This window comes from Xenopus laevis, chromosome 4L, assembly GCF_017654675.1.
Source record: "Xenopus laevis strain J_2021 chromosome 4L, Xenopus_laevis_v10.1, whole genome shotgun sequence".
NCBI classification, from domain to species: Eukaryota; Metazoa; Chordata; class Amphibia; order Anura; family Pipidae; genus Xenopus; species Xenopus laevis.
This window is the reverse complement of record NC_054377.1, coordinates 137050474-137064542: the sequence shown is the minus strand read 5'-3', so window position 1 is coordinate 137064542 and position 14069 is coordinate 137050474. Positions and strand designations below refer to the sequence as shown.

The 14069-nt window shown below is 42.0% G+C and overlaps 1 protein-coding gene across 3 annotated transcripts in view; it reads left to right on the top strand.

The window, feature by feature from the left end:
* Positions 1-624: 624 nt before the first annotated feature.
* arih2.L (ariadne RBR E3 ubiquitin protein ligase 2 L homeolog) overlaps positions 625-14069 on the top strand; it is a 44481-nt gene continuing 31036 nt past the window's right edge. Inside the window, 2 exon segments of one of the 3 annotated variants that reach the window (NM_001096776.1) lie at positions 625-676; positions 6655-7029. In NM_001096776.1, coding sequence (NP_001090245.1) covers positions 6775-7029 — 255 coding nt within the window. In that variant the 5' untranslated portion in view covers positions 625-676; positions 6655-6774. 3 annotated transcript variants of the gene reach the window in all.

Genomic DNA, 14069 nt, shown 5'->3' with positions numbered 1-14069 from the left:
CCAATGTTATTAATAGGGAAAAGAGATAAATATATAGGAAGGCCAGTATTTTTTTCAAGAAAAGGTGGAAACCCTAGTAGTTACCCACAAACTGTTTCCTGTGATTATTAGATATCATATAAGCCTAAAGAGTTTTGTCTTCACAGCGCAGGTCTGTGTGTGGAATCGTTACTATAAACAACACATATGTTCAATAAACAAAAAAACTTAAAATGATGACACTACGTCAGATGGCCCCTGGTTTTGCCAAATTTCTTTAAATTTTGGTCAAATTTAGCGAAGAGACTGTAATCAGGCGCCATTGGCAACCAGCAAAAAGTATTTTTTTAGTTCCGACAGACACAATTCTGAGCAGAAAATATAAATGACTTCTAAAGAAATTGGAATCTGAGGTGGTAAAGCACATGATGAAAAACCAACACGAAAGATTTATTTTTATTTTCTATTTTTTTGTTATGAAACAGAGGAAGGAGGTGACTCGTGAGGGGAGCTTCAACAACTGACTAAAAGCTTTCGATTGTGTTACGCGGAATTACGCCTACTCGTCACTCCCACAAGGCGGCTACGTGATGCGTCACTGCGCTCACGTGTAGTCTCGCGTGATGAGACTTGTGGCGTTAGGATTTTCTGTAAGACAGGAGACTAGGAGCCTGCAGTTCACAGTTTTGCGGGAGGCGTAAGTAGCTATGTGGGACCGCGGGTTGTGTTAGGGAAATGGTCACTGTTGGGCGGTGTGAAAGTTGTGTAGTGAAAAGAACATGCAGATAATGTAGCTCCCGCCGTCCCGAGATCTGCAGCTCACTGACAGCAAGGGGCCCGGTAAGTGCAGCACAGCCCGGACCCACTTTGGGGGGATGATTTACCCCCACCTTGGTGACCCCGTGTGCTGCTGGGATGTACGTGGACCGCTGTAGGGGTTGCAGATGCCCCTAAGTGATGTGCTAGTGTCGTGACATCAAGCTATATGTATATATACACCACAGAGGTGCTATGTCTCAGTTACCAGTCTGACACAGGACAGAAAGTCATTGCAGCGAAGTGGTCAGGGCACTCTGTTATTGATAAGAATGAAACAATCATTTATTACTATGGTATCTAGGGTGGTAATGTTCACTTGGGTGGCAGAGGATGTAGTGCGATTACTGTTGTATCACAGTGACTTATATTGGGGTAAGAAAGGGCAGAAAGTGATACACAGCAGGGCACCTAAGGCTGGGCTTTTATATAGAAGCTGACACTGGTGAATTATTGTGGACACAGTATGTGAGGGCTGGCAATGGAATGGGATTGTGGAACCTATAAACAACTAGCACTGCTAATCTGCCTGGCAACTTGGTTATATAGTCACAATAAGTAAACCAGAGACCATGGGGAATATTTATCAAAGAGTGAAGTTAGAGATCACCACAATCAGGGCCGGAACTAGGGGCAGGCAGAAGAGGCACAACAATGTGGGGGCGCTGGGCAGGTACCTGTTCACAGGTCTTCTGAATATCCCTAGTCCGGATTCGCTCCCCTCCCTCCTCTCAGGACTGTATTTAGGTCCCATGCTGCCCTACGCATCGGACCTAAATACGCCCCCTACGTTGATCACGTTACGTCACTTCCACAAACCAGACCGGCCCCCTCACCCCCAAGCTTTTTCATCGGATTTTTAATGGAAATCCGTGTAAGAGGCTGGGCGATTTTTTTTTTTTTAATTTCAAAATTGTTTTTTATAGGCCCCCCAAAACCTGCCGCCCTAGTGACAGGCGCTCGGGTGCTTTAATTTAAATACGGCCCTGCCTCCTCTGTCCTCTCCTCCCCTCCTTCCCCTCCCCTCTATTACTCCCCCCTACCTCCGTCACTCCCCCCTTCCTCCACTGCCCTTCCCCTTTGTTGCTCTCCCCTCCCTCCTCTTCTATTATGGCACATGCGCACTCACAAGGGGGTATCCGACTAGGGGTCCCTGGGGCACCCTGACGGCTTGGCCCTGGCCACAATCCACTAGAGTGAAATTCCACCACTCTCCATTCATTTCTATGGGATTTTTAATAGAGTATTTATCAATGGGTGAAAGGGAAATTTCAGCCTTTGATAAATACGCCTTTCAAAATGTGAAATGAATGGAGAGTAGCAGAATTTTACTCTAGCAGATTGTGGCAATCTCTAACTAACGTGAATGTTGATAAAAGGATCCGCACACACTTCTTTCTTTTGCAGTGGGGGGTCACCCCTTCACTTTATTTGTTTAATCACCACACCATCAACGTTTCGGGGGGGATACACCCTCCCTTCATCAGGATAAAAAGAATTGTGCACATACAAATTTAAAGCTTCATCCCACGCCTCCATTGCCCATAGTGCATTGTGTTTTACAACAATGTTTAATTAATCTCTAACTAATCTCTTTGATAAATATGCCCCTTTGTGTGCCCAGGAAAAGTCAGAGGGTGGCAGCAGAGTTGGCCTCTAGGGAAGAAAATAGAAAAACTGAAGTTTAGGAAGGTCCTCATCTGAATAGTTATACAGTATATGCAGCATAGGTAGGTCTTAGTAGACAGGACTATGGTGACAAGGATAGTGAGTTTAGGTATAGGAATGCAAGGCATTAGCCTGGTATACAGTGTAGAATATATTGCTTGTTTTAGTTATATTACCTAGTGTTTCTTGTTACTGTGAAAAAATTGTGATGTTTTACTCTGGAACATCCGTGTATTTTCTCTATTCCATTTCCCTGCTATGTAATTGATCTTGGTTACACTGCTTGAAGAGTATTTCTCCTTAAAGTGCAATTTTAGCAGTCTACCTCTAGTGGGATTCTTAAAACCTTGCACTCTTATATTATGTATTCATTTTGTTTTGCAGCTCCCAGGCTTGGAATATAAAACTGCTGACTCATTTCTAGGACTTTACAACCGTAGTAACCATTAGAATAACAAAGTGCAATATAAATAGGGAAGGCCTGAGAAAAAATAATATAACACTTAGACCGAAGTCTTAATTACTGACCTTTTTTTTTTTTGTTGCTGGGGTCAGTGGCCCTGACAACCAGACCAGAGTTGCAAGTTGGAAATAGAAGAAATAGGAAGTCTATTTGGACCAACTGAAGTAATGTTGGAGGGGCTGGGCCAGGGTTACAATGGCAGTGGGGAGGGTGTTTGGCAGAGTCAGTCCTACAACCTGCTAAAAAGCTGGTTTGTCAGCCTGAACCCACCAAACTCTCAGGTTGGAGGCCAGCCTTGCTGTACACATATCCCAGTTATAGTCCGTTATCCTAACAACATATTGCCTTACTCTGCATACTGTCTTATAGTTACATACCCTTCTCTGATTAATAATACACTTCCTGCAGATGCAGCCTATTCCCAGAAGAGCAAGAGATGTTTGTGGATCCCACTAAGGATAGATACACAGACCTTTGGCCATTGCATCTTCCCAAAATGTTATTTTAATCCAATTAGATTCAAACACAGCAGGAGTTTGCTGGATACTGTGCTGACCCCCACTGGTATGTGAGATGTTTTTTTGACCCAAGTGTAGTAGAAGTCACATGTCTCTGTGATGGTGCTTTGCCAGCAGGCACTTTTAGAGTTTCAACCCTAACCTCAGGATGACGTCCCCTTTGGAAATAATCCCTTCTTTGAAACTAATGATAAAACAATTGAGATTCTCTCTGTGTAGAAATGTTCAATGCAAGGATCTGCTGCTTTTCTGCTTTTATCTGGGAGTTCTAGTTCAGCACAAACTTAGATCATATCACACAGATTTAAGTATAAAGGTGCCAGAAGTTAAGATTCTTGGACTAATTTTCGTGTGATTCGACAAATCCGTCATTGTCGTGAGGTTGGTGGGGCACTGATCTAACGATTTTCAACCGACATTGGTCAAAAAGTCAATCGATCGGGTTAGAAAATGTAATCAGTCAGTGACTGACAGTTATCCAAGGAAAATAACTTTTAAAATTCTTAACATTTAAGGCCACAGGGTGCAGAAGGAGAAAGCCACTCACCTAACTTCAAAGGAGATGTTCACCTTCAAACACTTGTTCACAGTTCAGTTGTTTTCAGATAGTTCACCAGAAATAAAGCCTTTTCCCAACTGTTTTCTATTTGTGAACATTTTTCTAATATTGAAGATTAAATGTTAATTTTTCATCTTCATTTTTCTATCTGAAGCAGCTCTGTGGGGGGGGTCGCTGACTCTGTAAACTGTTCTGAACTGATACATTAGTTGAAACTTTACTTTTCTTTGTACGGAACACATTTTAGGACATCATGAGGAGAACACACGCTCCTGCATGCGCTCTCATAAAGAAGAAGTATGCAGACTCGTCTCTTATGATACTCGCTTATCTGAAGAAACTGCAGTTACACCTCTGTGCTGCCCACATTTGCTGTTGCAATCTCACCCCTCTTGGCTCATTCCTCATCCCTCCCTCCTCGGCCCTCAGCCCTCCCTCCTCGGCCCTCAGCCCTCCCTCCTCGGCCCTCATCCCTCCCTCCTCGGCCCTCATCCCTCCCTCCTCGGCCATCTTCCCTCCCCCCTCAGCCCTCCCTCCTCGGCCCTCAGCCCTCCCTCCTCGGCCCTCAGCCCTCCCTCCTCGGCCCTCAGCCCTCCCTCCTCGGCCCTCAGCCCTCCCTCCTCGGCCCTCAGCCCTCCCTCCTCGGCCCTCAGCCCTCCCTCCTCGGCCCTCAGCCCTCCCTCCTCGGCCCTCAGCCCTCCCTCCTCGGCCCTCAGCCCTCCCTCCTCGGCCCTCAACCCTCATTACAAAAGTCCTCAGCACTCCGTCCTTAGACCTCCCTCCTCAGCTCAGCCTGGTTTACGAGCTGAGATCTGAGCACGGAGGGCTGAGTGAGGGAGGGCTGATGAATAAACCACGAGGTGGGACATTGCAAAAGCAAATGTGGGCAGCACAGAAGTGTGACTGCAGTTTCTTCGGATAAGTGAGTATAATAAAAGACGAGTCTGCATACGTCTTCTTTACGAGAGCGCATGCAGGCGAATGTGTTGTGATGATGTCCTAAAATGTGTTCCGTATCTTTGTCCCTGCTGAGCAGAATCCCTGGGCTTCATTAAATGCAATTGATACAATAGTTGCTAATGTTCCACAGATGCTGCTGACAAATGTATCAACTAATGGAGCAACATTAAACTTAAATTTTGGAAAAACGGTAAGAAAAAAACTGGACTGAAAAAAGTCTTTATTTCTGGTGAACAATCTGAAAACAACTCAACTCATTTTGGAAGGTGAACAACCCCTTTAATTGCATGAAACTATCATCTTGCTACAGATACAGAGCTTGTTCTTCTGGTTCCCAAAATTTTGCAGCCACTCTATACAGCTCCCAGAATGTTGTGTGCTATAGTTGTTCCCAAATAGCAGTCATGGACAGGATAGCAGCAGCAAGTGGGCCAGAAGGGAGCCACAGATAAATATTTTTCCAGCTGCAGCAAGTTATTGCACACAGAGGGTTTGTGTTGTTCTTATAGGCAGCACTGTCTTGTTTGGATCAAAGCCTCTTGTATTTGTGCAAAATAAGCTATAAATGATTCTTTCTGTAGCTCTGAGAGTGTTCTCACTTAATTTTCAGTGTGTGCACAGTGCCCCAGGTTGGAGCTTTATAAATACATGCTACTAATATAAATTTACATAATGTGCATTAGTATATATAATGGGACAGATTTTGCAGCCTCCATGATGACCCTTCTCAATTCGGCCCATCCAGTGGCTGCCATTTGCCTTCTTTTTTCAAACTATCTGATTAAAGAAGAAGAAAAGGGTTCATCAATTGGGGGTGCCACTTCCCAGTGCTTATTATTGATTTGCGCAGACCCCGGGCCTCCTCTTCTCTTCACTGAAAAACGTACCAGCCCAGGGTATTATTCTAGTGAGCACTGCAGCCACCATCATTTTCCTGGGAATATCAAGGATTATGCCAAATCTATTGGCTATTTGAGAGAGAAAAAGTTGACTCCTGGATTGTTTTTTTTTTTTAATTCTGAAATATTTTTTTGTTATTTTTAGTCTTTATATAGTGTCAACACGTTCCACGGGGCATCATTCATATCAAACATGTTCTACAGAACCTATATCCTTATCATCAAACATGTTCCACAGCGCTTACATCATTAACATCAGTCCCGGCCCCAGTGGAGTTTACAATGTCCATGTCCCAATTGTGTCAATTTTACCCGGAGCAAATTAACCTGTGTGTATGTCTTTGTAATATGGAAGGAAACTGGAGTACTTGGTAGAAACCCACACAGACATGGAAGGACTCTCAATGGATTATTGTTTTGATTTCCCAAGGCTGCTGCATTTGTATCAGGTGGACAGATAAGGAGGAGTTCATAAGGGGGTTAACAGAGTATAATCATTTAATATATTACTTTATAATTCTCCCAGGATTGCTGTGAAATACAATGGAGATTAGATCACGTATAGAATGAACGTCCTTTCAATTTTACTGCTCTGTACTTTTTAGTGCTTGAAGTACCTAAGGTGCATGAATGCATGTCCAACACAAGCCCTTTATAAGTTATAGTCATGGTGAACACGGGTATATTGCTCTGCTATTTTCAGGAAACCTATAAAATACATATTGTTCGGTGCAACTCAGTTCTCTCTATATATATTTTTTTGCCTAAATATTCCTCTCCATTTTCTTCCAGAATGCTGAAGTCACAGATGGGTACAAGACAAACGTTACGTGTCCTGTAGTAAAGGAGAAAGCACATATTTGGCTTGCTTTCCATCCCCTCCTTTGGGCTGCTTCAAATCCCCATGGTAAAATGTCTGTAGACATGAACAGTCAAGGATCAGACAGCAATGAGGACTATGACCCTAACTGTGAGGACGATGAGGAGGAGGAAGATGATGATGATCCAGGAGATATCGAGGATTATTACATTGGGGTTGCAAATGATGTCGAGCAACAGGGGGCGGACTCGTTTGATCCAGAGGAGTATCAGTTTACCTGTCTCACCTATAGAGAATCAGAGAGTGCACTGAATGAACAAATGGCAAATCTGTCCTCCATGTTAAAGGTAAACTGTACACGGTCATATTACTGGCTAGTTATATATTTCGAAAACAGTGCAGGCTTTTTCTGCATTATTTCTGGGCCATGCACAGACCAATGTTGGAATTATCCAATCAACTAAACTTTTGGCCAGTGAGTTCGATATTTTGTAATGTGGCTGTTAACAGGGATGTTGGAATATAATCCAGTGCTTGTTCCTCAGTGGCCCAATTCAGTTGGACAATGCCTTATCCATCATCCCTGGTTTGATGATGCCTTACTGACTATCCATGCTCCAATGGGAAGCCATAGGCAGTAAGGCTGAAACAGCCACATAGCCTGATCATATTGTTCTGGATGGACATATTTAAGGGATACTGTCATTTTTCCAAAACACATCAGATAATAGTGCTGCTGCGGCAGAATTCTGCACTGAAATCTGTTTCTCAAAAGGGAAAACTTTTTTTTTTTATATTTAACTCTGAAATCTGACATGGGGCTAGACATATTGTCCGTTTCCCAGCTGCCCCCAGTCATGTGGCTTGTGCTCTGATAAACTTCAGTCACTCTTTACTGCTGTACTGCAAGTTGGAGTGGTATCACCCCCCCCCCCCAACATTCTAACAACAGAACAATGGGAAGATAACCAGATAGCCGCTCCCTAACACAAGATAACAGCTGCCTGGTAGATCTAAGAACAGCACTCGAACAGACTGATTCAAGTAACATTGAGTAGGAGAAACAATAACCTGCCAGAAAGCAGTTCCATAGTGCAGCACTGCCTCTAATGAAAGCACATGACCAGGCAAAATGACCTGAGATGGCTGTCTATACACCAATATTATAAATTAAAAAATACACTTGCTGGTTCAGGAATGGAATTTTATACGGTAGAGTGAATTATTTGCAGTGTAAACAGTGTATTTTAGAAATAAAAACTACATAATAAAATCATGACAGAAACCCTTTAAAGTTCTTTAAAGTTCCTTAAATTATAGAAGGAGGCACTATCAGTAAGAGAGATACCCTTTAAGGCAAAGTTACTCCCATGCGTTGGATGAAACATTGTGCTTGATAAAGAAAGTATCCATTCTACCATTATCTGATAATATGGCCATTAGCAGGAACTTGTTGTTGGGGGTCAGAGCTGATATTCAGTTGGAGCTAACATGACTTCTACCTGTTGTATAAATCTATAGGCAGGGAAGTTAACTCTCTCTGCAGTTGTAGAAAATAAGGTAAATGGGAACCTTGCAAAGACATAGGGACACTTTCTATTTATAGGGCAACGAAACCCAAATTCACTGGGATTGCCCTGTTGAAATTTCAGTACTAGGGAAAATGGTTAACTGTATGTTGTCCTTTAAATCCCAAAGAACATCAATTTGTTATTCAAATTTCATGACTTTTATTGGTTCACCTCTAACCTCGGCCAGTATTTTCTGTAGTGCAAACCAACACAGTCTTGCCTCCGCTCCCCAGGCATTCCCTTCACCTCTTTAGACTTGGCACATGTGCAGTACACATGCCTCACTTTTACTTAGTCAGCCGCTGCCAGATTCACACCTATATGTATCCAGTCATTTTCACTTTAGAGAGCTTGAGGGCAGAGATGGACGAGAAGATTCGGGGTGATTTAGTTACCGGGCGACAAATTGCCTCTTCGTCGGGCGACTAATCTCCCCGAACTGCCTCCCACCACTAGAATGTAAATCGCCGGCGGGATGGCAATCGGTGTGCTTCGTTTTCCGGATGGCAACTGGTGCGGTCGCTCGAAGTTGCCTTACGAGGGAACATAGTGGCGACTTCGGAAAACGGAGCGCTCCGAGTGCCGATAATCTAGATCGCGGGGGGGGAGGCAGTTCAGGGAGATTAGTCGCCCCAAAAAAGAGCCGATTTATAGCGACTAAATCTCCCCGAATCTTAGTCATGAGCTGTAAGGGCAGAGACACTGTGTTCTCCTGAGTCTGGCACTGTTATCAATTGAGATAAGCGACATTCCTTTTAGCTAATAATTCTTTACACTGTGACTGATATGTACAATATGAATGCAGCTTGCTTTTAGCTGCAGTGCTGTTTAAATGGGTTCAACTTTAAAGGGGAACTATCGCCAAAATGAAAATTTAATACAAGATTCAGCACACTGAAATAAGAAACTTTCTAAATACAATCAATTAAAAATTCTGTACCGTTTCTGAAATAATCAAGTTTATCTTCCTCTCCTCTCTCAGCATCTGTTTCTCCTCATTCTGTCTTCATGCAGCAGTAGGGTGTCAGATGAATTATCCAATATATCTGATAGGGGGGCTCCTTTTACCTAGAAGATGTATTAGAGCTCACTCTATTAAAATCCCCAGACATCATGTCTCCCTACATGCTCTCTTTGTGTAAAAGGCAGTTATTTTGTTATATTTTGTTTGTATTGGAATCAGTTATTTGAGTGAGCTCTAATTCATCTGATAGGAAAGGGAGCCCCCCCATGAGATATATTGAATCTTTCATCTGACACCAACTCCTGCATGAAGACAAAATGAAAAGAAACAAATGCTGAGAGAGGAATATTGAAACTTGATTATTTCAGAAACAATGCAGAATATTTCATTGGTTGTATTTAGAAAGTTTCTTATTTCAGTATGAGGAATCTTATATTAAATTTTCAATTTTGTGATAGTTTCCCTTTAAGGTGTGCATCCCTTTTAAACTCCCCAAAGCAAGATAGGCTCAATCCTCAGAGCACTAACACACACACACACCTGAATATAGCAATAAATATATCTGACTAGGCAAAATGTGAGACCAACAGCTGCCCCCACAGCCTTCATTGAGACATCCAGCAAAAACAGCTACTCTGCTCAGCCCCTGCAACAGTCACTAAACATATCCACATCTGGGAAAAGTCAGTCTGTAATAGTCATTTAGCTGACAGACCCTTTGCCCATAGCCATCCTTCTTGTCTATTCTCTCACATGATAATTGTTTGGGAGGCTGATGGGCATACAAGATATTTTTTTTTCACACCAGTGCATTGCAGCTGGGAGAGAAGCACCAAAAACTGGCCCTGAATCGAGTCTTTCTGAAGTTACTGCAGGGATTGTGCAGTGCAGCCTTTGGCTGATCTCTTGGTCAGCCTTTATTACATATTTTTTGTGTAATAGTTTTATAGAGCTGTGAATAATCATATTGGAGAAAGATGAACTTGTAGATCCAAAATGTAATTACAACTGAAATCTGTGTGTGCCTCTCCCTTTCTGCACTGTTGCTTCTGACTCTTGCAAGCTACATTCTCCTCCAGCCACATTTCTTTTTCCTCAACGGCTTGCTGTGTCGCAGTTGCTTCAGAAGTCAGAGGCAGCAGTGCAGAGAATAGCAAAGGTCAGACAGATTCTGAATTCCCGTCGAAATTCTATTTACAAAAAAAATCCATAAAGCCATTAAAAACGTATATGATAATAAATGTGTAGATTAGTTTAGGAAGATTTTAAACCCTACACCACCCAGGAATTAAATCTAAAGGTCCCCATAGACGCGACGATTCTTCTTGCCGAACGACCGATTTTAGGGAAGCCCGACCAATCCTTCGAAATTATCGTGCGGTTAGTGGTATTCGAACGATCGTACATCTTACGATTTTTCGGCCGACATCTGTCGGGAAATTGATCGGCCAGGTCAAAAAATCTTTGTCGGCCCCAGTGCAATCTCTCTATGTTTGCAGGGCCAAGCAGGCAGCTCCCCTTTGTTTTCCTGCCAAATTGGTCTTTTTAGTTGATGGTAAATTCGTACGATCGTACGATCGTTCTGAGAAGATATTGGTCTCACGATCAGGATCTGATCTTTTAAAAATCTCAACATCTATGGCCAGCTTAAGATCCATGGCCCATATCTCTCTCCCCCCCCCTCTCTCTCCCCCCCCCTCTCTCTCCCCCCCCCCCCCTCTCTCTCTCTCTCTCTCTCTATCTCCTCCTCTCCCTCTCTCGCCCTCTCTCTCCTCCTCTCCCTCTCTCCCCCGCCCTCTCTCTCTCTCGCCCTCTCTCCCCCCCTCCCTCTCTCTCCCCCCCCCCTCTCTCTCTCTCTCCCCCCCCTCCCTCTCTTTCTCTCTCAAGAACTGATAGACACATTTTTCCACTTCACCGGTCCCATAATAATGCCTTTATTGATCAGCTGCTGCGGATATGAGTGTTGACGCTGCTCTTTGCCTTCTATTTTGTGCAAGTAATTAGTACTATATCTGGCCCCATGAGCGTGTGGGCTGGAAAGAGATCTGTGATAGAGTGCAAGTTCAGCATTATTGTAAGGGCCTGTGTGGAGGATGGTAGCTGGAGCCTTTACTTGCGTTCACTCTGCAAATGTTTTCTGTATCGCTTATATTATTTTTTGTATGATTTTAATTTACTAGGAATCTATATTTAAACCCCACTGTTAACTTTAATGGCCGCAATGTACTTGCCAAAGCTTTAATCTGTTAATCTTGCTTTTGATACTGGAGATATCATATACTAAAACATAATTTATGCATTTAATAAACCCAATAAGTTTGTTTTGCCTCTAATGAGGAATAACTATATCTTCGTTGGGATCAAAAACAAAGTACCGTTTTGTTATTACAGAGAGAAAAGGGAAATTGTTTTTAAAAATGATTTGATTATAATAGAGTCTAGGGCAGCTTTCTGGATAATGGGTTTCTGGATAACTGATCTTATACCTGTATTATAGGCAGCAGCAGCCAGCCTGAGACACCATTTTGTAAATGATGATCTAAATAAATGTTTAGCACTATAGAAATAAAATGTTATAAGAATAATAATGGCAGCCTAGGTGAGGCTACTTGTAGCTGCCTGGGTTGCTTATATTTTCTTGTACAGGTATGGGATCCATTATGCAGAAACCTGTTATCCAGTAAACTCCAAATACCGAAAAAGCCATCTCCCATAGACTTCATTCTAATCAAATAATTCAGATAATTTTAAAAATTATTACCCTTTTCTCTCTAATAATAAAACCGTGCCTTGTACAGGTCTGGGATCCATTATCCGGAAACACGTTATTCAGAAAGCTCTGAATTTCGGAAAGACTATCTCCCATACACTCCATTTTTTCCAAATAATCCAAATTTCTAAACATGATTTACTTTTTATCTGTAATTATAAAACCGTAGCTTGTAATTGATCCCAACTAAGATATAATTAATCCATATTGGAAGCAAAACCAGCCTATTGAGTTTATTTAATGTTTAAATGATTTTCTAGTAGACTTAAGGTATGAAGATCCAAATTACGGAAAGATTCATTATCCGTAAAAAACCCCAGGTCCCAGCATTCTGGATAACAGGTCCCATACCTGTACTTTTACGCCTGTCCGTGCATCAGTGAGTGCCTGCTGCAGTCTGTCCCCTAGGTAGGGCTAAAATTGTTAACTGAGCCAGTAACTCATAAGTAATAAAACAATAGTAAATATGGCTTCAATTCTTACTGATTTCATTAGATCCAAATGTAAAATACAATTCAGCCAAGATTCTGCCTTTTTCAGCAGGATTCAGATTTGGCCGAATCCTTCTGCCTGGCCGAACCAAACCCGCATCCTAATTCGCATATGCAAATTAGGGGTAGGGATGGAAATCGCGTGACCTTTGGTCAAAAAACGCATGTTTTCCACTTCCCATTCTTAATTTGCATGTGCAAATTAGGGTTTGGTTCGGTATTCGGCCGAATATTTTGTGAAGGATTCGGGGGTTCGGCCGAATCCAAAATAGTGGATTCGGTGCATCCCTAGTAATGATGTTGGACCTGGGGCAGAGCAAAGACTGTTCAAGCTAGCTACATTTTTGTCCCATCCCCAAGCCCAATATCACTACTGAGGCTGCAATGGCTGGAGAGATGTTGAAAACCCACACACGTAAGTAATGGTTTAGCTTACAGGATCATAAAGCCCAATTTCTCTGTCAATGCCAATTTATTCCGCAACACTAGTTCCTCTAATAACCAAGCTGGAAGTTGATGAATGGTGCCTGGAATTAGGGTTAAAGGGGTGGTTCACCTATAAATTAATGTTTAGTATGTTATAGAATGGCTAATTCTAAGCAATTTTTCAATTTGTCTTCATTTTTTTTTTTTTTTATAGTTTATTAATTATTTTCCTTCTCCTGATTCTTTCCAGCTTTCAAATGGGGGTCACTAACCCCATCGAAAAACAAATTCTCTGTAAGGCTGCACATGTATTGTTATTGCTACTTTTTATTACTTACTATCCAGTCCCTCTCCTTTTCATATTCCAGTGTCTTTTACAAGTCAATGCATGGTTGCTAGGGTAATTTGGACCCTAGCAACTAGATTGTTGAAAATGTAAACTGGAGAGCTGCTGAATAAAAAGCTAAATAACTCACAAATAATAAAAAATAAATGTTAATTGTCTCTAAATATCCATCTCTACATTATACTAAAAGTTAACTGAAAGATCAAGCCCTTTTAAAATGGTCCATTATATAATGAATAAAGTAGCTCTCTTGTAAAATATAAGGATATTATAAGTTACCGAGGAGTTTCATGATCATATAAGAAGGCCAAGTGTTTTTATACAGGTCATGGAACTCCGGGGTAACTTCTAATATCCTCATATTTTGCAACTGGGGGTACTTTATTTATTATAATACACAAGTTTCAGTGAGAACTCACCGTTTATAACGGATGACATCAGAACTCACCATTTATAACTGCTGACATCAGAACTCACCGTTTATAAGGATATTATTTACAAGATATTCATGGCTTTTGTGTATTATAGGGAAATCGTGGCAATTTGCATCTTCAGTTGCACTTTGCACACTCTTATTCTTGTAATAGATTTGTATGTTATCCTTGTGATGCTGAGACCTTGGGGAACAATTCCAAGGTTTTCTCTAGAATGCACCCTATGCAGCAGCAGCCAGGCTCATGCACATTGCAGTCAGTTTCTCATTTTATATTAAATGAAACATTTATAAATATGTCTTATATTTCGGAGAAGAATATTTCTTGTAGTGCAGTCACAAGCCCGTGTGTTGCAGATGAGCATATTGCTGCAGGGTGAGCTTGT